Source organism: Halteromyces radiatus (genome assembly GCF_025201355.1).
Source record: "Halteromyces radiatus strain CBS 162.75 chromosome Unknown BX664scaffold_4, whole genome shotgun sequence".
NCBI lineage: Eukaryota > Fungi > Mucoromycota > Mucoromycetes > Mucorales > Cunninghamellaceae > Halteromyces > Halteromyces radiatus.
In genome coordinates, this window is record NW_026251690.1 from 2,607,417 (window position 1) to 2,629,973 (window position 22,557).

The following is a 22,557-nucleotide window of genomic DNA, read 5'->3' on the forward strand; positions in this document are numbered from 1 at the left end:
TTTTTTTTTTTTTTTTTTTGTTTATCTATCTTTATTAGGTTCTCTTTCGACTAATAACCAACAATATTCATTAAAAGATACCATGCCGACTCCAAGCGCAGCGACAGTACCTTCATTCATGGATTCGTTATGCTTACCCGCTCCCACAAATTCCGGCGTTTATTATGAAGGTAAAACCGAAATTTTTATCTTTGTTTTATACATCTGACAATAAGGTAAACCGATTTTTACTTTTTATTCATCTAGCTTCCAATCCGACAACTACAACTACAACTACGAATTCTCATAGCCGTTTGTCATCAACAACTTCTTCAGTATCATTACCGACAGTTTCTCCTCCTCCTCCTCCTGCATCTGCCTCTCCATTATTACAACAAAATTTGTCAACCTCTTCAATACAACAAGGATCCATGCAACAAAGTTCTCCAATTATGAATGCTTCTACACCAGGATTATCACCTGCAACCCCACCTGGAGTTGATGTGGATTCTACTTCATCACCAATTTCTTTTACTGCAAATCTCGTAACCAATACGGATCAGTTGTCGCCGCAACCACAGCAAAATCAAAGTGAAACTGCCAATAGATTAATGCAACAGAGCAAAGAAATTCTTCTCAACAACAATAAACGACTTCAGGAATTACATAAAGGGTTACAAGCATTGGTGACCTTTGGAACCTGTTGTGATGAACTCCTAACTTGGCTTGATGATTTTCGGGCATACAATAATACCAATGAAAGCTGGTTACTGAAATGTGCAAAGGTAAATACATTTCAAAAAAAAAAAAAAAATCATGATATTTGATATTCACTGGCTTTTTGAATAGTGCGTTTATGATCACTCCTCCGAATTTGGTCCTTGGTCTGGATTTCGAATATTGGATACTATCAATAAGAATAAACACTTGTTGTCACCTAAAGGTCAAAGTAAGTTACCCATTAGTCTTTTGATACTTCAGATTAAATTGTGACTAATTTCTTTCATCTTTTTTTTTCATATATAATGTCTTCTATTTGATAGATTTGGCAACAACATGGTACAAAGGCATCCTTCAACAACAAAATTTACTTCCCTCTGAAAAATCACCAGATACGAATGCATCTTCTATCAGCAATTCTATACAAGCTGTACATCCAAACAGTCCTTCTTCAAATTCACCTGTATCTACACATCCAATGGTCATTCCAAGTCATCCGTCTAACGATACTTTTAGCAATATTTTTTCGACTGGTACACAGTCTGGATCACATCCAGCATATTCGACATTTATATCAAACTCACTGGTGCAAGAAGCTATACAGCAGCCGGTATCACCCCAAGTTCAAGTTCAAGGACTACATCAACAACAACAACAGATATACGTACAACTTCCACAACAATCACATCCGCAACCTTTAGCACCCGTACATCCAAATTATAGTTATCATCAACAAATTCAGTCACAACCAGTACAACAAACATTTAATGGGGAAAATCAACAGAGGCAGAATCATCATCAACAAAATCGGCAAAAAAATTATCAGTATGTAAATTATCTTGCACATCAAATGCAACATCCTCATCAGCACCAACAGCAACCGCGACAACGACGTCACCAGGGTCAACACCAACATCAGCATCAACATCAACATCAACATCTACAGCAACAACAATATCAACATCAGCAGCAACAGCAAGGACTACAACGACTACAGCAGCAACCTCAACATCAAGGACAACATCAATTGCAACAACAGCCACAGCAAATACAAGGGTACTCAGATCATTTGTTTCAAGCTATTACTCAACATCAGGAAGTCCCACATTTATCTCAGTCATCACACCAGCAAGGCACAGTGACAATCCAACGACCAAATGGAAATCCTGCTCCAATTTCTCCCATTCAACTCGTCAACGGTACTATGTCAAATACAACATTGAGTCCAAATACTTTACCGACAACAATCTCATCAATTATACCCTCTGTACCAGAAAATCAGTTACCGATTTACAATTATAAAGTCAACTTCGCCCTTTCGCCCTTTAACTTACGACATTCTGAAAGAATCACTGAAATGCCATTTTTCATTGGAAAAACGGATTTCCAGCGTTCGCAGTTGTCATCCAAAGTTATTCCTGATCCATCCAGTCTTCCACTCAAATATATCCTTACAGCAAGAAAAGCATCATCGCCTCCTTCCAAATGTGAATGGCCTGCCGATATTGAAATCATGATTAACAGACAAGTTGCACGTCTAGAAAAGGTAAGAGAAATAATGAAAAACTAATCGATAGTATACTAATCTTTAATAATGCATTTATAGAGACAGAAACTTCAATCACAAAATGATGGTGGTGTAGTGTATTATGGAAAAGACTCACCTTATGATATGGTGAATCATCTCGTTGAAGGCAAGAATACGTTGACGATCAAACAAAATTCCTGTTCATGTGTAAGTGTTAATATATATAAGATTGATGTTCCGAGTGTGCGCGTGTATAATGTGTGGATAGCTTTTGACTTTTTTTTTTTTTTTTTTTTTTTGTTTATAGAAATTTAAATTTTCTATTGAGGCCTATATATCTCAAAGTGAAGCTCTGATTACGGATGATGTTCGTACCAACATTATCAACGAAACATCTGGTGGACAGCTTGTCGACAAATTATTGGGAAACAACAACGATAAACACAATGGACAACAAACCAATGATGATGATGATGACGATATTCAAGTTCTCCAAGAATCAATTGTTTTAAACTTGAAATGTCCTATTTCCATGACTCGGATAAAGACACCTTGTAAAGGGAAATACTGCAAACATCCTGACGTAAGTGTATTGAAGAGAAGAAAGAAGTGATAATATGTTTAGCTGATTGATCTTTTTTTTTTTTTTTAATATTCTAGTGTTTTGATCTACAGTCATTTTTGGCTGTGAATCAAGGTCTTGGTTCTTGGAAATGTCCTTTTTGTAATCAGTTTACTCCTCCGACTGTTTTGCGACGTGATCTTTATTTTGAAAAAATACTATCATCGGTTCCCAAGCTTGCTTATGAAGTGAAAATTTCTGAATCACACAAAAACTGGAAAGTGACTAAGGCGGATACTGTGGATGATACTGGAGACAACGATGATGACTCGGATGCCGAATACGGTGGTGATCACAAGGTGGCTATCAATGAATCAAACACTTGTAATGATAACAACAACAATCTAGCACCTGGATCTCGTGACAATGTGATTAGCTTACTTAGTGATGATGAAGATGATGATGAAGATGGCAATGAGGTAGACGAGGAAGAGGACGAGGAAAACAGAAGAAAGCGACTTCGTACAGATGAATCAGCAACAATATCATCCACTCCAACACGGGAAACTAGCACTTCAATTGATGATGACAATACGCAAGCAACATCTGAACAAATCCAAATCACACGACATACTCCTGCTCAATGGTGTGATATATTGACAAAGTTACAATCTAATTTAGCAAAGAAGACCATTAGTGATAACAACCTATCCGTGTCTTGACAGGATTATACCAAACAAGTATGTATGCGAATGTATTTTATATTTCACTTTACCTCTATCCTTTATATATATATATATATATATTTATCATGATTATTAATTATGATTGTTATTTAGTTTATGATGCTTTTGTTTATGTTATCTCATAGATAGTTGATAAAATTTTATACAATACCTGACCAAATAAAGCAATGCTCTCTCTTTCTCTCTCTTCTGTTTTCTGTTTCATTTTACCTTTTTATTACTTGGAATATTATAAAATGATGATGATTATTTTTTTTTTACAAAGATGTGAACTGAACAAAAGAATGATCGTATTCTAGAATGATCTTGTTAGCGATAATGGTGCCAATCACGTTGATTCTTACTGGTTGTGCTTAATAGATGGTTTGTATTGATATAAGAAAATAACAACATAGTGAAACATAATGAATAAATTTTATTGAATGATGAATGGTTAAGGACACAATACTTCTTTATGCTGTGCTGACAATACATTTGATAAGCAGTCGCATCTCTTCATTTTTTGTTCAAACCTCGTATCTTGACTTCAAATCTCAAGATGGAAGGAAGCAAGCTTTGACTTTTTTTTTTTTTTTTTTTTTTACCTTTCTCGCTCAATAGCTGATCATCATCTCACCAAATTTGGACTGAACATAGATGGAGACAGTCTCTTTCACTTGCCTTAATAACAATTTATCCCCTTTCCGCCCAATCTATGAAGTAAATTAAAGAGTCAATTCATTCATCGCTCATTCCAATAGTGATGATCATCCAACACAACTGCTACCATTGGATTCCTTAAAAAAAAAAAAGAAAATAGATGTTACTTCTTATAGTCTCAAGTCCTGTTCCTCTACTTCTTCGGAGCGGTAGATCAATTTTTTTTTTTTTCATTTTTTTTTTTTTATATTTTTTCACTTCTTTTTTCTCTCTTATTATTTTTTTTTACTTTTATGCAAATATTCCACCCATTCTATAGATACTCTTGTCGTCGACAACAATGGAAAAGGATACAACTTCGATTATTAAGTAGTACTAAAAGTAAAGGGAAAAACAACTATGGACCACCTGAAAATAAAGTGCGCGCCATTCCTTTTACACAACATATCAAAGCAGCAGAAACGGTAATTAAATGAACGTTACAGTTCCGATAATACTAACAACCTTTTGTTGTTCTCTTCCACATCTTCTAGGTATTTGATGACTTTCATGGACAAGGCTTTTTCTCCGTACGTGTTGCCAATGCTGGTCCTCCTGAAGAAATATTTTTACCGTTTTGGATGGTTTCTGCCACTGTTCGCGTCCAATTGAAACAAGCTCAAGTGGTAAATCTTGGATGGTGAGGATATTGCATGGGACTCAAAACTTTTTTTTTTTTTTTTTACTTTTATTTGATAGGGTAGAAATGTTATTACACATCAATATAATGCAGCCACCAGACGTATGGAACCTATGTATACGACAGAGTGGGCTTGGATACCTTCACCAACACAATATACTTTTACACGACAATATCTTCCAGCAGCGCATCCCAATTTACAAATTTATGGTTCTCACAAATACCGACGAGGACTATTGAATGGTATACGACAAGGACATGTGACGGAAGTACAGGCATTCACACCAGATCTGTTGGATCGACCCAGCTACAATGACATGGATAGTGATATTCGCAATATTCAACGTAAAGTAGACCCATATACCATCTATCCTACCACTGCTCTTCGATTTGCTCGCTCGTATATTGAATCCAATGAAGAAAAGGAAATGGATACTTTTTTGTGCAATACTTTCGCCGCTGACAAGACACGATTGGTAGACATGGAGATCTCTATTACCAATATACAAGTCTCACCTGTTTATTTTCCAGCATATGTGTTTACTGTTGATTACCTTGGTCGCCGACTTCGTACTTTTGTCAATGGAAACAACCTTTCGGTTGGTGGAATGCGGGCATACAATTGGAGACGTGTGGCTATATGCTCTGCTGCGACAATGACTGGATTGATCATCATCAATGGAGGCATTGGTTGGGGTGGAGCTAGTGGATCTTTTTGGGTATATCTATATATATATATATATAATGCTGAAGAAATAATCTAAACTCATTCCATTTTTTTATTTATTTAGATTGGTGTGGTATTACCTTCTGTTGTTGCTTCCATGTTCGCTCTCTACTACCCTTTGATCTCCTTACGAATACAGGATGCTATTCGACAACAAGAAATGAAGAATCAAGCCAAGGATCCAAAGATATGGGATACGGATTGGACTTTTGCATATGACACTTTTGAAAATGAACAACGGTATCGATCATGGCGCGCAGAACAACAAGCTCATCAACAGCGAACTGGATCTTATTCATCTTCAGGTGTTTCTTCAGATCCAAAAGGTTATTATGCTGCTTTGAATGTCTCACCTAATGCTACAAAGGCTGATATCCAAAGTGCTTTCCGTGGTTTGGCTATGAAATATCATCCTGATAGATATACGGATCCAAAGAAGAAGGAAGAAGCCAAGAAAAAATTCCAAGTAATCTCTAATGCTTATAGTGTATTACGTGATAGTAAGTGTTTTTCTTTTTTTCCTTAAGGTGCATTTGATTGTGATGATATTAATTCTTTTATTATTACTTTTATTATTTTATAGCTAAAAAAAGAAAACTATATGACAATAGTGGAAGTAGTTAGATAGTATACATATTATGGAAGTAGTTAGATAGTATACATATTTTAGATTAGAATGTTGTATATATTTTCATCAACGAATAAATACATGATTTGGAAACACAATCTTTTTTTTCAATATACATATATAGATATATGGATTGACTTTACGATTAATAGTAATACAGAATGGGGATGAAAGTTTTTTTTTTTTTTTTTTTTTTTTTTTTTTTTTCTGGATGGATTAGTTCCTTTTTACTATATCTGTGTCAAACCCAGGTCTATGTGCATGTTTATGATATCCTTTCACAATGGTAAAAATATGATGGTCTCTTGGCGGTATGTGCGCCGAGAAAACGAAGAGTTTCCTTTGATCTTGGTTTCATTGCAGGATAGTCAAACAGATATCAATCCGCTGGGTTCCAACAACCAACCGTGGTGAAGATTTGGCGGAGACGATGACAGACAGATTTAATTTGAAAAGGTTTTTTTTTTTTCTCTTATTTTTTGATTTTCTTTTTTTCTTTCTTTCTTTTTTTTTAGATCCAAAAATGACAGCAACTAAAAAGAAAAATGTCAAGACCTCATCAACTACTGAACTAAATCCAAGAACGACACGTTATGAATTTCTGGGACCTATAGGCGCGTTTTTATTTGTCACGGTATTGCCTTTGCTCGTTCTTTTTTTGGCCATCTGCTGTAATAAGACAGGTTATCCATCCAGCTTTCTTATTGATGATTACAGGGCCTACTTTTCCCAGCTATTCAATCGTGATTACTTAAAGACTTTGTACGATCCTATGGCTATGATGGTCTATCTTGCCTTCGTTTTACTTCAAGCTCTACTTTATATTGCCCTTCCTGCTGATTTGTATCCTGGTACTGAATTAAGAAACGGTCAACGTCTCAAATATCGTTTGAATGGTAAACAATTTTTTTTTTTTTTTGTTTTAGCTCTGTTTTTAATGGTAATTTTTTTATTACATTCTTATAGGATTCACTGCCTATCATGCCACTTTGTTTCTCGGACTTTACTTTTTGAAGGACACGGGTCTCAAACCATTACTTTTCGTGTATGATCATTTTGTCGGTTTAGCTGTCTCGTCTATTCTTTTCAGTTATATTGTGGCTTTATATGTTTACATTGGAAGTTTTACTCCTGGCACCCTATTAGCCCTTGGTGGTAACACTGGCAATGCTCTATATGATGTAAAGTTTATATGAATGTATATTGGATAGATACTAAGACAATATCCTTCTTTCCTTTTTATTCATTTAGTATATGATTGGTCGAGAATTGAACCCTCGTATTGGTGATTTTGACATTAAATTCTTTACTGAATTGCGTCCGGGTATGATTGGTTGGCAAGTCATCAATCTTTGCTTTGCAGCTAAACAATATTTGGATCTTGGATATATCACCAATTCTATGATTCTTGTTCAAGCTTTCCAAGCATGGTATATTGTAGACTCAGTCTGGAATGAAGAAGCCGTTTTGACTACTATGGATATAACAACAGGTAAAACAACAATAACGAAAAAAAAGGATGGATTATAATTGCATATGAATGAACTAACATTACTCTATTCGGTAGATGGTTTTGGTTTCATGCTTGCATTTGGTCTTTACACCTGGGTACCAATGAATTATACTCTTCAAGCACGTTACTTGGTTGACAACCCTCGTGATCTCAGTTGGATGGAAATGGGTATTATTGTTGGTCTCAACTTTCTAGGTTACTTTATTTTCCGCAGTGCTAACAGTCAAAAGAATGAATTCAGAAGTAATCCTAATAGTCCTGCTGTCAAAGGTAACCAAATAATAAAAGCACGAAATCTAGGTATTCATTTATTCGTTTTGGGATAGATCTCAAGTATATCACAACAAGCAAAGGGTCCAAACTAATCATCAGTAGTTGGTGGGGATTAGCACGTCATATCAATTATTTGGGTGATTGGTTGATGGCTTTATCATGGTGTCTTCCTTGTGGTTTTGGTTCCATCGTTCCTTATTTTTATCCAATTTATTTTGCCATCCTTTTACTCCATCGTGAACGTCGTGATGATCATAAATGTCGTACCAAGTATGGAAAAGATTGGGAAAAGTACTGCTCTATTGTGAAATATAGAATTATCCCAGGTAAGGGTCATAAAAAAATAATAATAACAATAATCATACTAATGCTTTCTTTCTTCTTCTATAATATTAGGCATTTACTGAAAAAATTGTCTAATCGTTGCTTTAGTAGTCATTTTATATTAGTATATACCATTACTTTTAGTCACCTTTAATAAAACTATTATGATTTTACAATCGTTCTGTTCACTTCAAGTTTTTTATTATTTTGATTTTTTTTTTTTGTTCATGCTTAACATTTTCTTAACGCTCCTCGTCGCGATATTTCAAATGGCGCAAACAAAAATTTAGGCGCGTTTTTTTTTTTTTTTTTTTTTTTTTTTTTTTTTTTTACACTTGCCTCGATTCAATCTTCTTCCGTTTTATAAAAGGATAATGACATCCACATTGAAGGATATCCCTGATATTGGTAGGAATAAATATATAAAAAAGAAAAACATTTTTGTGAAATGATATACAAAGTTTTAATCATAATTTATATTATCTTTCAACTGTAGATAGACCAGAACAGCAAACATTTGTTAAATTTTTTAGATCCCTCAGTCCGGTAAATCAATCAAAACGATAAAAAAAAAAAGAAAAAGAAAGAAAAAGAGAAAAGAAAAAAGAGAAAAGAAAAAGAACCTAGATGTTGAATACTGAATCATTATTTCTTTCTCTTTTTGACAGGTGACCGATGGTACCATAAGATTATTCGAACGGGATGCCAACCAAAAGCGGTACTATAGTTTTCACGGGGACGACGCACATTATATTGCTCAAAACATATACAAGACGACAACAGTGATCAAGTACTGGGGTGGTAATGATGCTACTACAGGACTCGCAACTACACTTCTTTCCAGTAGTGTTGCTGAATCATTTCTTCGTGATGCTCTTCTCACCAAACAACTTCGTATTGAAATCTGGCGACAAAAGAAAAATACAACTAGTTGGAACATCATTTGCAACGCTTCTCCTGGAAACTTACAAGATGTAGAAGATCTTTTGTTTTTGAATTCAACAATGACAACGGCCCCAGTGGTGATGGCGGTTAAATGGATGTCAACGGGTGATCAAAAAGTAAGTTGCTATTGGATAGCAAGGAGGAATACTAAAGTCAATTTTTTTTTTTTTTTAGATAGTTGGTGTATCGTTTGCGGATGCTAGTATCAAACAAATTGGTGTATCACAGTTTATCGACAATGAACTCTATTCAAACTTGGAGGTAATGACAGGAAACAATCTGCATGTATTTATACTCATTGTGATTTTTTTTCATCATTATAGTCATTGGTGATTCAACTTGGAGTCAAAGAATGTTTAATACCAGCAGATGAATCGGGAAAGGATTATGAAGCTATCAAGATACGTGGCATTTTGGATCGATGTGGAATTGTAGCAACGGAACGCAAAAAAGGAGACTTCAACACCAAGAATATCGAACAAGATCTCAACCGTTTACTGGAAGGTGAAATCTCAGTGGCAGCATTACGTAAGTTTTAAGAGAGATATTTAGCAAGAAAACATAATGCTAACCTTCTTCATCTTAGCCGAGTTCGAACTGAAACTATCTATGGAAGCCAGTAGTTGTCTGATTAAATATTTATCACTTCTTGCCGATGAAACCAACTTTAAGCACTTCAAATTGGTTCAACACGATTTATCTCAATATATGCGACTGGATGCCTCTGCTCTTAGTGCTTTGAATTTGATGCCGAACCCACAAGATGGATCCAACAAAAATATGAGTCTGTATGGACTTTTGAACAACTGCAAGACAGCTCAAGGTGGGCGATTATTAGCACAATGGCTCAAACAACCACTTTTGAATTTGGATGAAATAAATCAACGACAGGATCTAGTACAAATGTTTATTCAAGATACGGAACTACGACAAACTTTGCAAGAATCTCACCTGCGAAATATTCCTGATTTACATCGATTGGCCAAACGATTCCAACGTGGTAGTGCCAACTTGCAGGTAAAAAAAAAAAAAATGAAATTGAGTACTTCTTACACATGAAACGATAAAAATTTTATCTGATTCAACTCATTATATATATATATATATATATAATATTTATATATTTAGGATGTTGTCCGTATATATCAAGTAGTGATTCGATTACCAGCCATTGTCAAAGTACTAAAAGCCAATGAACCTGAATCTCAAAGAATGGCGGATCTGATGGAGAAAATTTTCACAACGGAAATATCAGTAAGTGGAAGAAACTTTTAATGATGGATCATGATGATTGATAATCAATGGTCTTTATAGGATTTGTATCAAAATTTGCATAATTTGGAAGAATTGGTAGAATCAACTATTGATTTAGATGCAGTGGCAGATCATGAATTCATTATCAAGGCTGACATTGATACAACACTCAAAGGTAAAAGAAACAATAGTTATTTTAAAAAAAATTAACTTTTTTTATCCGTGATTTATTTAGAACTTAAACAACGACTTGATCAAACCAAACAACAAATGGATATAGAACATGAAAGAGTAATTATATTATTTAGGTAAAAGTGATATAAATAACTCATGTATTATTTATATAGGTTGGACAAAAGTTGAAATTGGATATCGAAAAGAAACTCAAGATGGAAAAACACTCAGTATACGGATATTGTTTCCGGGTGGGCCGAACCGAAGCACATGTTTTACGCAATAAACCAGAATTCTTTGAATATGCAACACAAAAAGCAGGAACTTACTTTACAACATCAAAATTGAAGCATATCAATGAAGAATGGACAGAATTGTGCAACACGTATGAAAAATATCAACAAGGGTTAGTGAAACAAGTCATCGAGACCGTCGGTAAGTTTTTTTTTTAATGATCAAAAGAATGAAAAGGAAAGTTGTACTCATTTCTTATTTATAGCTACTTATTGCCCGGTTATGGAAACTCTTGGTGCTTTACTTGCTAAATTAGATGTTATTATCAGCTTTGCTCATGCTTCCATTATGGCCCCTATTCCCTATATTCGACCTGAAATTCATCCTTGTGGTACAAAAAAAAAACTATCAATATGACGATCCATCATTCATTCATTACTCTTATTTTTTTTTTTAGGTCAAGGTGACGTAGTACTTGTTGAAGCTAGACATCCATGCTTAGAAGCACAAAATGATGTTCAATTTATTCCAAACGATGTCAATATGATTCGAGGTAAGAAAAAAAAAAAAGAAAAACGGCTGTATTTGAAAAACTACAATGTTCTATTTTCCATAGATGCCTCCGAATTCGTGATTATAACGGGTCCCAACATGGGTGGAAAATCTACTTATATTCGACAGGTAAGATCTAAAAAATGAAGAATGATAGTTGATATATGTTTTATATAGATTGGTGTTATTTCTTTGATGGCTCAAGTTGGATGTTTTGTACCTTGTTCCGAAGCAAGATTATGTATATTTGATTCTATTCTTGCTCGTGTTGGTGCTGGTGATAGTCAATTGAAAGGTGTTTCTACTTTTATGGCAGAAATGTTGGAAACGGCAACCATTTTGAAATCAGCAACTTCAAATTCTCTGATTATCATTGATGAACTTGGTAGAGGAACAAGTACTTATGATGGTTTTGGATTAGCTTGGTCTATATCTGAGTAAGTAGAGATCATGGGAACAAAAAAAAAAAAAAAAAAAAAAAGGCTTGGGAAAATTTTAGTGATATTAGTGAATTGACCCTTTTTGAATTTAGACATATTGCCAGTGAAATCAGAGCATTTTGTTTGTTTGCCACACATTTCCATGAATTGACTGAATTAGGTACTACTATTGGTCATGTCAAGAATCTTAATGTTGCTGTCCATGTAGATGATTCCAAGGTTCCAGGTTGTCGTGACATTACTTTGTTGTACAAGGTGGATGAAGGTGTTTGTGATCAAAGCTTTGGTATCCATGTTGCGGAGTTGGCACGATTCCCAGATAGCGTGATTACTATGGCCAAAAGAAAAGCAGACGAATTGGAAGGTAACACAGGTACGAAGGGTTAGATGTAAGAAATAGATTTTTATTCAATATTTAATTTTCATTAGGTACTTCTGACAAGATATTAGATGATGACGAAGAAGTAAGAGAAAAAAAAAAATAAAAAAAAAAACAAAATGGAATTATATAGCGTGAAAGAGAGAGAGGAGGGAATGAAAGATATGTGCATAATTTTTAACCAAATGAAAATCTTTTATGCTTTCTTTCTCCTTAGGACGGGATCAACTGTATCAAGAAAATGATTTTGGAAATCGGAGAAATGGGTCATTCAGTAGAAGATTTGGATGGATTATTGGATAGAATCAAAGTAGTGAAGAAAAAATATCAAAACACCATAGAAAATAATAGATACTTGGGACACTTGGCCAGCGGATTCTGAATTGGGTCAAACATAAAAGATGGTTCCTCTTTTTTTTTCTTTTATTTTTTTTTTTTTTTCCTTATTCCTTTTTCTTTTTTTCTTTTTTTGTATTTTTTTTCTCTCTTTGATTCCTCCATCCCCTTTTATCATAGTTTAGTTTCTTGATCATATTCCAATAAATATAACATGTCAACTTTAATTCAACATCGTTCTTCTCCTACAACCTTGGGTTTTTCTCTAGGGTTCCTTGGAATCCTTGGATTGGCTTTGGCTCTGTTATCATTACTTCCTATCAATATCTACAACGTGTACTTAGCTACCAGTACTATTTTAGCTCTGATCAAGATGGAATATCAACGTACTCATCAATGGTGGACCTTTTCTTCTGTTGCAATGTACTATCTTATCTTTTTGGTGGGTTCGGTTATCTCGTCTTTGATCACAACTGGTTTCGTGATAGCAACTTGTTTGACTAAGAAACGTACTCTGCAATCTCTCGATATTGAATCAAACTGTGTTAGTCAGCAACGTTCTAGTATTTGGTTAAGTCGGTTTGCTTGTGTGGTATTCATTGGTCAGATCAGTTGGGCATTATTCGGTAAGTGAAGTACTTTGTGGTGAATATATTATGTTCCTGTTTGTTTTTTTTTTCTTTTTTTCTTTATATAAAAAAAAAAAAAGGAGGGACAAGTGTTTGTGGATTCATTGACGGACTGATTTGTTTTTATTATTATTATTATTTTACATGTAGGCAATCATCTCTTATGGTTTGTTAACATGGATGTTACATTGATTCGCGAATCTACAACATTATCAGTATGGATTCTGTGGCTCAACTACATTATTCTGATCTTGTTCTCTTTTATCTTGTTGTGTGCATCATTTTTCATTATTCTTGGTACCTCCAAAATCATCAGCACCACCAATAACAACAGCGGCAATACCGGTAACAACAGTAATAGCAAAACCAGCGTGGACGAAATGCAACAACAAGAAACCACTCCTTTACTCAACAAATCTTCTTGCCACAATTGAAACTTCCCTCCCTGTTTTTTTTTTTTGTCCCGTCTCCAAATATACTCTCACACCCATCCTCTTTGATTTGCATATTATCGTATACATATCATTCTCTATTTATATATACTTCCTTATATTTTACTTAGTCCACCATGTAACATTTATTCCTTTTTATCTATTATTATTATTATTATTATTTTTATTATTATTATTATATCTTTTATTCCTTACTTTGATAGTTTGTCCATATCATACCCTACCACCTTTTTTTTTCCCTTGATTTGATACTGTTTTTATCGATCTACCTATACCCTTTTCTTCGACTTTTTTTATCATTATTCAATTCTTTATTCTTTATGCAAAATTAAAAAATCATATATATTATATATTATACTATCAATTTTTACGAGGACAAATACACTATGGTTATTGTACATTATTGATTATTGAGGCTTGTTGATTTTCACTGATTACAAATAAAATGACGACAAACGACATGGCTAAAAGAAATATAATGACAAATATCCAAAAGAAAAGAAAAAAAAGTGAGATTTATGCAAAAAAAAAAAAAAGTGAGATTAAACTTACGTAGCCAAATATGCCATTGCTCCACTAGGAATGACCAAATATCGATAGGTTCTTGGATTTCTGTCTTGTCCAGACTATATGATTGGATAACGCCATTATTCAAACCGACCACTATTCAAATAGAAAGGGAAAAAAAAAGGCGTGAGGATATTATTAAAAAAAAAAAAAGGAGTGTGTCATGACGTACTAATATAGTTGCTATTATTATTTGTTGTGATAAATGCCACGGCGCCAATCTGTAAATAAAGAATAAACAAATAATGAGCATAATTCTTATTTTAGATTTGGCTATTATTGTTAGGTGTTACCGAATCTGTCAATTGCCCCACAGTCTTGGTAATCACCCTGCTGAGGATCCAACTTTCCAAGCGTTCTTCATCCAATGATATACCATATTCCAATTGATTGTCTTTTTCTTCAAGTTGGAGTGATTGTAATTTTTGTCGTATAAAGATGAAGATTTCATTTCTGGAGGTCCATGCTGCAAGATAATGACCTGTATCGTCCAATTGGAGTCCTTTCAGATCACCATCCATTTCATCCATCATTACTCTGTCTTGAATCCAAATATTGCTTTCTAATCCTGCTGCTACTGGTGAAGTATTGAAGTTAATCTTTGAAAGATCTGTTCCATCGCTATAGGACCAAGAGACCAGTGGATAATTGATGGAGGACATAACAATCACCTTTGCATCATGCGACCGAGCTAACACAAAATAATTAATTAAAAAAAAAGTCATTTTTTTTCTGCATCCCTTTTTAAACCGACTTACTGATGAATAAATCAGGCATATCCAATTGAATTCGTTCATGTTGAATATGAACACCATCAACAATAGCCATGTATTCCAATGTTTCATGTGAAAAAACATCAATCTAGGAAAAATGTTCATTAGTTCTTAATTCTTCCTCTTTTTTGTAATTTCTCTCTCTCTCTTTTTTTTTTTTTTTTTGACTTACATCGTCCTCATATGCTTTTCTTCCAACCCATTGATTTTTTGAAGAATGATCCAAATTCGTCGTAGCGTTTTCAGCAATGACTCCTTGCACATAGAAGCTAAACTGAGTTTTGTATGCATTAAGTGTAAATACCTGCATGGCACCCGGTCTAATTAAATGTCATCAAAAGAAAGTAAGGTTTAGTGATCTACAATCTTCTTACTTTTGAATAACTTACGTTGGTGAATACATTCTGGAGATCAACCCTTGATGTTCTTCAATGGCGTCAACTTGCTGAAATACTATATATAAATATATATATATATATGTATATAGATTAGATAAGCATCACACATGCCTTGATTACTTACGTTGATTATTGTCACCTGGTTCACTTTGAGTCAAGATAATGGCATCCGCATTTTCAGAATGTGGGGCAGAAGTAAAATGATCAGGTAAAGTAACCCATCGAAATCGGTACCAGTCTGGATCACTATAACATAAAAATGTAAAAGTCAGTCTTTTTTTTTTTTTAAAAAAAAAAAAGTATCCGATTCATATTTCTTTGTTTCTTTTATTACCGTGAATAAAGAATAGCATTTGATTCCAAAGAGAATGAGGAAATCCAAGTACTACCAGGAAGTAACACATCCTTGAACTCCAGACCAGCTGGAAAGATGGCGTTGTGATCATTTGAAAAATAATAAATGCGTATCCAATGTTGTATATGATCATCATTCAAGACATGATATAGAATAGCAAATTGAAGGTCAGTGGTAGGAGAACCGCCATTTCCAGGTGATGAATATAGAGAAATAGGGCCATTGAGGACATGATCATGCATCAATTCCCAATTTGGTAGAGAGGAAGAATATGCAGTCGATAGTTCAGAGGAATTTGTAAGTAGAACAGAAAGTTTTTGACGCTGTTGTTGCAAATATCCAAGTCCACCATTGCTAAAAGGACCAGAACCTAAACGTAAAGAATAATCTTTTGGTGATAGATCGAACCAGATGGAAGTATGATAAATATGAGTATTGGAAACAGTTAATATAGTAGCATCAGGAGGAGGAAGTTGTCGTTGTCGAGTAGAAGAAGTTGGAGGTATAAATAGTTTGGCAGGATGAGGATAGGGTATTTCTTGAAGAAGACTGACAAGATAGATCATGGCCAGTCCTGTCCATAATAAGACCAGTGCACGCCATTGCATCTCTTAGATGAAAAGAATGGATATGAGATTGATATTCTTTAAATACATAGATAGATATAATAAATAGATAGTTACCTTATTTAAATCTATATACATATATAAATACGTATGTACGTATGTATTATGGAAAGAAGACAAAAGAAACAAAAAAGAGGAAGGCTACTACAAAAAAATACAAGAAAAAGAAAATTACCATTTTGAATCTCAGCATATTTTTTTTTGCACACTTTATTCAAAGTAAAATCTGCAGATGATTTTTTTTTCTCTCTTCTTTTTTATTTTATTTTATATATATTACATATATATATATACCTCTATATATATAAATATCCTATTCTTGAATGTGGTTGTTATGACTATTCATTCTCAACTGAAACTTGAACCTTGTCTGGCACGTCTTGGAATTATGCCTGAAGGTAATACACAAGTGTTTTATATTTTTTTTTTTTCGTTTATCTACTACTTTTATCTCTCCTTTTTCTAGATAAACCTTCTTTTATAAAGGAAGTCTACGCCGTTGACGATATCGACATACTACGAAAATTACTTATTGAAAAAGAAAGAGAACGACAAAGTGTAGCTAACGATCTCGATGTAGCTGCACGACTTGGTCTAGTCATCTCAGAAACAAACGAAGCAATTCAAATCAAGGTAAAAAAAAAAAAAGGTAACTTTCAATATTTAAATACATCTCCCTTAATTTTAAACATTCTAGTTGGCTCATCTGGAACGAGAAAACCAAGAATTACAAGATGCTTTGGTCTATTCACATAACAACCAATCTATAAACGACAGTAACTTGCATCACCAAGGGGATTTATTGGACGATGAACGACAACAACTTACAGACGAGTTGAATCAGGCACGCCAGGAACTGACGAAATTTCGAAATGAAATGGATGTACTTTCTGGACAACTTAATGATATGGCCGCTGAAATGGTAAAAAAAAAAAAAAATAAAAAAAAAATAAAAAAAAAAAGAGTAAAAAATAAAAATAAAAAAAAATCATTATAACTTTATATTTGCCTAATAATACACTTTTATATATTATAGATAGACTCTAAGTCACGGGTTAGTCTCTATGCGAAACGACTTGCTGAAGTTGAACACAAACTTACTACAACTCGAGAAATGAACACCAATCTTCAATCATTATTGGAAAAAGCTCTCACCTCTCAAAAACAATCAAGCTCTACTACTTCACACTTGGTTAAAAATATACAGGCCGATCTATTAAAAGTAATAATAATAAAAAAAAAGAAATTATATCATTTATTCATTATGATTATTTACTAGGTGATTACGGAAAATGATCAATTACGGGCTCGTATAGCTGAACTGGAACATCAACAACAAGAATGTGAAGAACGTCTTTCAACTATGGTGGCCCAAGCTCAAGAGTATGCTTCTTTATTGGAACAAGCTCAAAATACGATCCACAATCTTAGTGAACCCAGGTTAGATGATGATGATCTCCTTGAAAACGATTTATATAGCACCTCCTTATCATCTTCCAATTGGGAAGGTACTCAAATCTCAGGTAGTAAAGAAACCGAAGTGACAAAGGTAAAAATTTTCATTCAATTACGCCTTTTCTTTGCTACTAATTCTATAATCTATTATAGGGTGCCGTTTTTTCTGTTGAATTTAGACAAGAAATGCAAAAGGAAATAGAACGGAATCTAAGTATACGGAATGAAATTCGACATCGGATCATCACTGTAGATAATCCAAATGTAGCAACCGAAAAGAAGAAGAAGAAAACAGCTCAAGAAGGATTAAAGTCGTTATTGGCAGATCGTGATCATGGATTACTCACCGCAAGCACATCTAGCAGTACAGCCAACTCCTCTTCAGCTACAACAAATATGTCAAAATCATTCAAGCTTAAAGATGACTATGGAATATCACAACAGACTGGCAACAGTATAACAACAGCATCAACATCATCATTTTTATCTCCAGCCACAGCGACTACTCTCTCATCATCACCATCAATATCAACATCATCCTCCACAACATCATCAACAGCATCATCTCCTCCACCACATGTAGCACCAACTATGAATACCTTACGACCTGCTAACTTCCTGACTGGTTTCAGTGGATTTGGCAATGATAACAGTAATAATATTGGCTTGAACGGTATCAAGGGCAACAATCATTTTATGACAAGAGGACGATTTACTTCATCACCTTCTTCTATTGTCCACAAACCCCGCTATTACGACCATAACAACAATCAACCAAGTATTAGTACACGCTTCTTCCAACGATTGGCATCCCGATTCGATGAATATGACAAAAAACCATAATATAGGATAGGTCATCTTTTTTTTTTTTTTGTTTTATCACTTTCTCCCCCTTTTTCCTTCATACACATTTTACTACATACATTACATGCATATATTTTTCTAAATTTTCCCTCTATATTCCCTTTTTCATTTTTGATCCTTTTTTCATTTGCCGCTGCTGTTCTTTCAGAAAATAATAAATAAAAAAACTTTCTTTTTTTTTTTTCTTTTTGATCTTTTTCTATTCTTTCTTGGACTTTTTATTGTTTCATATTCTGCACATTTGATATGGCGTCCGATTCTGACGAGGAATGGGTCATTACTTCCAAAGATACCGAGTCAACTGTCATACCATCTGAATACCCTTCTGTACATTCCTCAACTATTTCCCAAGGTTGGACACAAGAACAATTCAAGTCAAACTATTCTCTCGACAAATCTGTTCAAAAACAACGTATCTCGCGTCCTAAACATTATATTGAAAAGTCAGGTGGTCAAGATCAGCAACAACAATATGTAGCAACTAGTTGGAGGACGCGACAACCTTCTCCCACTTGGAAAGAGCAAAATTATCAAGATCGTCATCAGACACAACAACGAAATTCTCGTTTTCTATCGTCTTCTCCTACTACCTCAATCACAAGTTCCTCGTCGTATCCAAACGCTACTCCCCCAACAAGATGTACACCTTCACCAACAGAAAAACCGACTATCAAACCTGATCACTCTGAGTCAGCAACGCTAACCCAAACAACCAGTGTCACAGCATCGCCTGAAGAATTTGTCTTGTTACTTATTTCAACTTACAAGCATTCCGATCAATTTATTGTTTTAAAGGATAGTGGTGTCACTCCTTATTTATTTCAACCTTTGGCCGACAGTCTTGCTCTTTGTAATAGTGACCCCTTCTCTTGGATCCAGGTAATATTCATATCTTACATATATATATATATATATATATATATGATTCTTTCGTCTAAATATCTATCATCATCAAAACTAATCTCCATTCTTCTGCTATATATATATATTTTTCTTTAGTCTGTATTGGTGGCTTTGGGTAGTTACTTCACAACACATCGAAAAACGAACCGTGAGTTGACTCCAAAATTTCAAAGGTTATTGGTTCAAGCGATATGCCGTGGATTGGAAATATATCTTGAAAATACTGCAACTCTACAACACTCTGGAAAACAACAAATTGAAGAACCGGATTTGATTGTGTTTACGGATGATGAAGAAGGGGAAGAAGAGGAAAAACCATTAATTGATCTAAGTAGCGATGATGATGATGATGTAACCAACTTTACAACAAGTAATCAACAACAAGCAACTCCAATCAAGCTTTCAAAGACCAGTACGACAACTGACAACAATATTGATTTCTTTTTTGATGATTTCAACAACAACAACAATGATGATGATGGTGATAACTGTAGTGATACCGACAATGTCAAAAGTGCAACAAATATTCCACCTGATACCTCAAAGATGACTTATTATTCCTTGACTAAGGAACACCAAACGTCCATTATCAACATGATTGACACCATCGACGCTATATCTATTATATATTATGCAATTGACACCTTCAAGTTGATACCTCTTCTTATGTCTGGTGGCGAATATGAAGACAAAGGCACTACTTTGTGTCGACTGTTATTACGACAAGGATATTACAATGAAGCTATTTCTTGTATTCTCAAATTACATCAACAAGGAAATTTTCCAATTGCTCAGTTTGCAGGATACATGTTCAACGTTGGTCAAGGTGGTCTTCTTCCTGTTTATGCTAAAGACAAGCCTACTATTCAATATAGTCTGCTATCCTATATCAATATTCAGTTACGATACAATTTTGCTGGTATTTTAGGTGTGGTCAATCCAGGTAAATATTAAAAAAAAAAAAAAAAAAAAAAAAAGGTATGATATATTCATTCTCCCTTCTCTTAATTAGAGACACTCAAGGACGTTGAAAAGGACACTACGATTTTACCACCATTACAACGGATGAGGGAAAGGCGATTTCAAAAGGAACTCTTGACTTGTGGTTTGAAACTAGTGGAACAATTGGGCATTCCCGAAGATAAATACTACTTTATCTGGCTATCACAACAGTATGCGTCATTGAGATGGGTTATCTCAGCTCGATCTGCTCAGCAAGCAATGGAAAACAATTATACGATTGAAGCAAGTTCAAACTACAACGGATTAGTAGAATTAGTGGTGGAAGGAAGCGACGCTTTAGGCAAACTGGCAATTAAGGAACTGGTAGATCTAGGTGATGCTATTGGAGCACAGTATTTCGCTATTCACTTGCAACAAATAACTTTTTTTGAATTCTATCAATCGTTACAACCATCTGAACGTATGCTTGGTGTGATCAAAGGCGAACAAATATCTCATAGCTTGTCTACCTATCACAACAAAAAGTCACGCATCAATACAAATACTGATTTGATCTATACTCTTCCAAATTCTGTGGAATGTATTATTGTGGATGATGAACCAGGTGTCATCGCAATGAAGCATGATTTGGTAAATAGCAAAGTCTGTGGTCTGGATTCTGAATGGGTACCTACAATTGCAAAATCTGGAAAAGTACAAACAGCGTTGATTCAAATTGCCACCGATAACAATACTGTATATCTTTTGGATCTGAAAACGTTACTCAAGCCATCCAATGTTTATTTACTCAGCTTGACGGAAAGTATTCTTCGTCAAGTATTCGAATCCAAAACCTGTTTGAAATTAGGTAAATCATGACATGATGAAGAAGAAAAAAGAAATGGAAAGTAAGATGGGACAAATAGAATGGATGTATGGGTTGATGAATATACTTTTATATATATTAAACATTCTTCTTTTTTTTTTTGGGTGGTGATGTTTAGCCTATGAATTTGGTGGAGATCTTAGTTTATTGGGATCTTGTATGCCAGGGGTCAAGAGTTGGCATATATCCAATTTTAAAGATATGAACAAAATTCGACATTTCAACAACAACAAATTGGGACAGCCGATCACAGGTGGTTTGGCTGGTGTGGTAACTCATTTCTTGGGTGTTTCCATGAACAAAAAGCAACAACTTAGTAACTGGGAAAAAAGACCATTGACAATAGAACAAATCCATTATGCTGGTAATAATAATAATAATAATAATAAAAAAAAAAGATAGAGGGACTAATATTCTTTTTTTTTTTTCTGTTATAGCCTGTGATGCGTATTGTTTGTTGGAAATCTATCAAACACTTACAAATCTAGGTCATCCTTTTACCATTGATACCCCTGTTGTCAAGACTCTCATACCCACAATGAATGCATCTTCTTCGTTTGTCAAGCCTACTTTGCCATCCTGCTCATCTTCCCCTTCATCTTCACATCCCCCTTCAGATGAAAATGGGCGTGCTGGAAACCCCATCCATTTTATTACTTAGTTTTGGATCTCTTTTAGGTTACTTATCTCCACCTCCTCCATATTTGTATATTTGTTTGTTTTTTATTTGATTTTGTTATTGCTGATAATAAAATACCATGTTTTACAATATATCTAGGTTTTTTTTTTTTTGATCTGTAATAGTAAACGCTCTTGGAGTTTCTTATCAAACGTTGCCTAGATGTGGTCTTGTTGGTTTTTGTGAAAGATGGATGAATGGATAAACGTATTTGCATGATGAATGAAGACAACATTGTAATGACAGTAGTACTGGATATTAAGAAGTAATAACTACAGGTAATCACTATGACAAGATTCAAATGAGAGGAATCAATCAATCCAAAAGAAGAGGCTCTATTCACGTACATGAGTCAGAAAAAAAAAACAGACGATGGATGATGAGGATACTTGATTG

The 22,557-nt window shown here is 34.3% G+C and overlaps 6 protein-coding genes across 6 annotated transcripts; 5 read left to right on the plus strand and 1 right to left on the minus strand.

The window, feature by feature from the left end:
- Nucleotides 1–4,450: 4,450 nt before the first annotated feature.
- On the plus strand, nt 4,451–6,246 carry BX664DRAFT_297573 (uncharacterized protein). Its single transcript, XM_051542247.1, has 5 exons — nt 4,451–4,638; nt 4,708–4,839; nt 4,913–5,572; nt 5,645–6,080; nt 6,164–6,246. The coding sequence occupies exons 1-5, from the start codon at nt 4,468–4,470 to the stop codon at nt 6,202–6,204; spliced, it is 1,440 nt and encodes a 479-aa protein (XP_051400530.1). The 5' UTR covers nt 4,451–4,467; the 3' UTR covers nt 6,205–6,246.
- Nucleotides 6,247–6,721: 475 nt separating this feature from the next.
- BX664DRAFT_297575 (ergosterol biosynthesis ERG4/ERG24) lies at nt 6,722–8,500 on the plus strand. The gene is made up of 6 exons (XM_051542248.1): nt 6,722–7,104; nt 7,175–7,389; nt 7,460–7,700; nt 7,776–7,991; nt 8,048–8,320; nt 8,391–8,500. Exons 1-6 carry the CDS (start codon nt 6,732–6,734, stop codon nt 8,399–8,401), a joined length of 1,329 nt encoding a protein of 442 aa, XP_051400531.1. The 5' UTR covers nt 6,722–6,731; the 3' UTR covers nt 8,402–8,500.
- Nucleotides 8,501–8,642: 142 nt separating this feature from the next.
- Nucleotides 8,643–12,749, plus strand: BX664DRAFT_333654 (muts domain V-domain-containing protein). Its single transcript, XM_051545559.1, has 17 exons — nt 8,643–8,726; nt 8,815–8,864; nt 8,987–9,379; nt 9,438–9,524; nt 9,587–9,791; nt 9,850–10,280; nt 10,392–10,517; nt 10,578–10,692; nt 10,753–10,808; nt 10,865–11,126; nt 11,191–11,316; nt 11,383–11,478; nt 11,542–11,606; nt 11,655–11,914; nt 12,010–12,290; nt 12,347–12,381; nt 12,514–12,749. Exons 1-17 carry the CDS (start codon nt 8,693–8,695, stop codon nt 12,676–12,678), a joined length of 2,787 nt encoding a protein of 928 aa, XP_051400532.1. The 5' UTR covers nt 8,643–8,692; the 3' UTR covers nt 12,679–12,749.
- A 19-nt stretch (nt 12,750–12,768) lies between these two features.
- Nucleotides 12,769–13,875, plus strand: BX664DRAFT_359217 (uncharacterized protein). Its single transcript, XM_051548078.1, has 2 exons — nt 12,769–13,258; nt 13,412–13,875. Exons 1-2 carry the CDS (start codon nt 12,847–12,849, stop codon nt 13,693–13,695), a joined length of 696 nt encoding a protein of 231 aa, XP_051400533.1. The 5' UTR covers nt 12,769–12,846; the 3' UTR covers nt 13,696–13,875.
- Nucleotides 13,876–14,014: 139 nt separating this feature from the next.
- BX664DRAFT_333657 (uncharacterized protein) lies at nt 14,015–16,564 on the minus strand. Its single transcript, XM_051545560.1, has 10 exons — nt 16,490–16,564; nt 15,786–16,416; nt 15,576–15,697; nt 15,443–15,506; nt 15,226–15,373; nt 15,039–15,141; nt 14,574–14,971; nt 14,453–14,501; nt 14,266–14,376; nt 14,015–14,177 (listed from the first exon to the last, which is right to left on the minus strand). The coding sequence occupies exons 2-10, from the start codon at nt 16,412–16,414 to the stop codon at nt 14,104–14,106; spliced, it is 1,698 nt and encodes a 565-aa protein (XP_051400534.1). The 5' UTR covers nt 16,415–16,416; nt 16,490–16,564; the 3' UTR covers nt 14,015–14,103.
- Nucleotides 16,565–16,701: 137 nt separating this feature from the next.
- On the plus strand, nt 16,702–22,229 carry BX664DRAFT_280827 (uncharacterized protein). Its single transcript, XM_051541498.1, has 14 exons — nt 16,702–16,830; nt 16,899–17,065; nt 17,130–17,354; nt 17,469–17,654; nt 17,712–17,981; nt 18,041–18,341; nt 18,447–18,665; nt 19,104–19,199; nt 19,287–19,630; nt 19,751–19,932; nt 19,990–20,597; nt 20,667–21,464; nt 21,601–21,846; nt 21,920–22,229. Exons 1-14 carry the CDS (start codon nt 16,767–16,769, stop codon nt 22,141–22,143), a joined length of 3,930 nt encoding a protein of 1,309 aa, XP_051400535.1. The 5' UTR covers nt 16,702–16,766; the 3' UTR covers nt 22,144–22,229.
- Nucleotides 22,230–22,557: the final 328 nt, after the last annotated feature.